Here is a 1283-nt window from a genome sequence, read left to right on the forward strand (position 1 = left end):
GTGCGAACTCTTCAATAAGAACAGCGAGTTGGAACTGCGGAATAATAATTTGGAGGCTAAAAAAGAACAGTTGAAGGAGGCGGATTCCAAAATGGAACGCATGCAGTGCACCATCCATGATCTGCAAATCAAGTTGCAGAAAGAGTGTCACTTAAAGGATTTCATAAGGAGTGAAATGGGAATACTCCTCGCCGCTTATGGGCACTTAAAACAAAGAAACTCCGTTATTGAAACACAGCTTCTTATGCTAATAGCAGGTCATAATCATCTCGGTATTGAATTAGAGAACCTAGACTTCAACCTTTGTAATGTTAAAAATATGGGTCAATTTCATGAAATTTCTAGAACGGAGGCCATGCAGGAAAAGTCCTCTAAGGCAGACCGAAAATCAGATGAAGGGACATTAAAATGGTCACTGAAATACGGGCATCGTCTGTCCAAGAGATTGAGGGACAATAAGGGTACTTGGACTGCAATGAATGAAGAAGATTCTGAAAACTGGGACATGATGCCTGACAATCCTTTGGCTTACCTGGAATCTGGTGAGAATAAAAAGGACACTGAATATTAAGATGGAAACCTCTAAAGGGCTGGCTCTGCAGAGGGATAAACCAGGCTTCTTTGAGTATGCTATGTACCTTGATGGGGTGTACAGGACCTTCGTCAAGTGTACAAATGGTCGGATATCTAGATCTATTCTTTCGGATACCAACCTTCGGGTGGTTCTGAGGGAATAATTTAGAAGACCGGCTCTGCAGAAAAAGGAAGTTATGTTTTTTCTAGTATGCAGACTTGTCCTCATTGGTTGCCCAATAAGTTACAGGAGAGCCAAAAATATAAGAAAGACCTTATAACAACTGCTATAGGCCGTATTAAAGCAAACGGCTCCGTATAAAAAAAAAATGCATGGTTTTTTCATGAGGAAATATCCTTGGATGTACAAGTACGAACTCAGTTGGAAGGATTGACTGGTGTGACAGGAAGACGGAGAGACCAAAGGAAGTTCTTTTTGAGGAAAAAATATCCTTTGATGTAGGAGTACAAGCCTACACCATATGATAAAGTACGAACTCAGTTGGAAGGATTGACTGATGTGACTGAGGAAGATGGAGAGACCAAAGGAACTTCTTTTTGAGAAGGAAATATCCTTTGATGTAGAAGTACAAGCCTACACCATAGGATAAAGTACGAACTCAGTTGGAAGGATTGACTGGAGTGACTGAGGAAGATGGAGACCAAAGGAACTTCTTTTTGAGGAGGAAATATCCTTTGATGTAGAAGTA

At 40.7% G+C, this 1283-nt stretch overlaps 1 protein-coding gene across 1 annotated transcript in view; it reads left to right on the plus strand.

Moving 5' to 3' along the window:
* LOC137644640 (putative leucine-rich repeat-containing protein DDB_G0290503) overlaps positions 1-571 on the plus strand; it is a 1215-nt gene extending 644 nt beyond the window's left edge. The window contains exon 1 of the mRNA XM_068377592.1: positions 1-571. This exon is cut by the window's left edge and continues 644 nt beyond it. Coding sequence (XP_068233693.1) covers positions 1-571 — 571 coding nt within the window.
* Positions 572-1283: the final 712 nt, after the last annotated feature.

The sequence above is a fragment of the Palaemon carinicauda genome, chromosome 7 (genome assembly GCF_036898095.1).
Source record: "Palaemon carinicauda isolate YSFRI2023 chromosome 7, ASM3689809v2, whole genome shotgun sequence".
Classification (NCBI taxonomy): domain Eukaryota; kingdom Metazoa; phylum Arthropoda; class Malacostraca; order Decapoda; family Palaemonidae; genus Palaemon; species Palaemon carinicauda.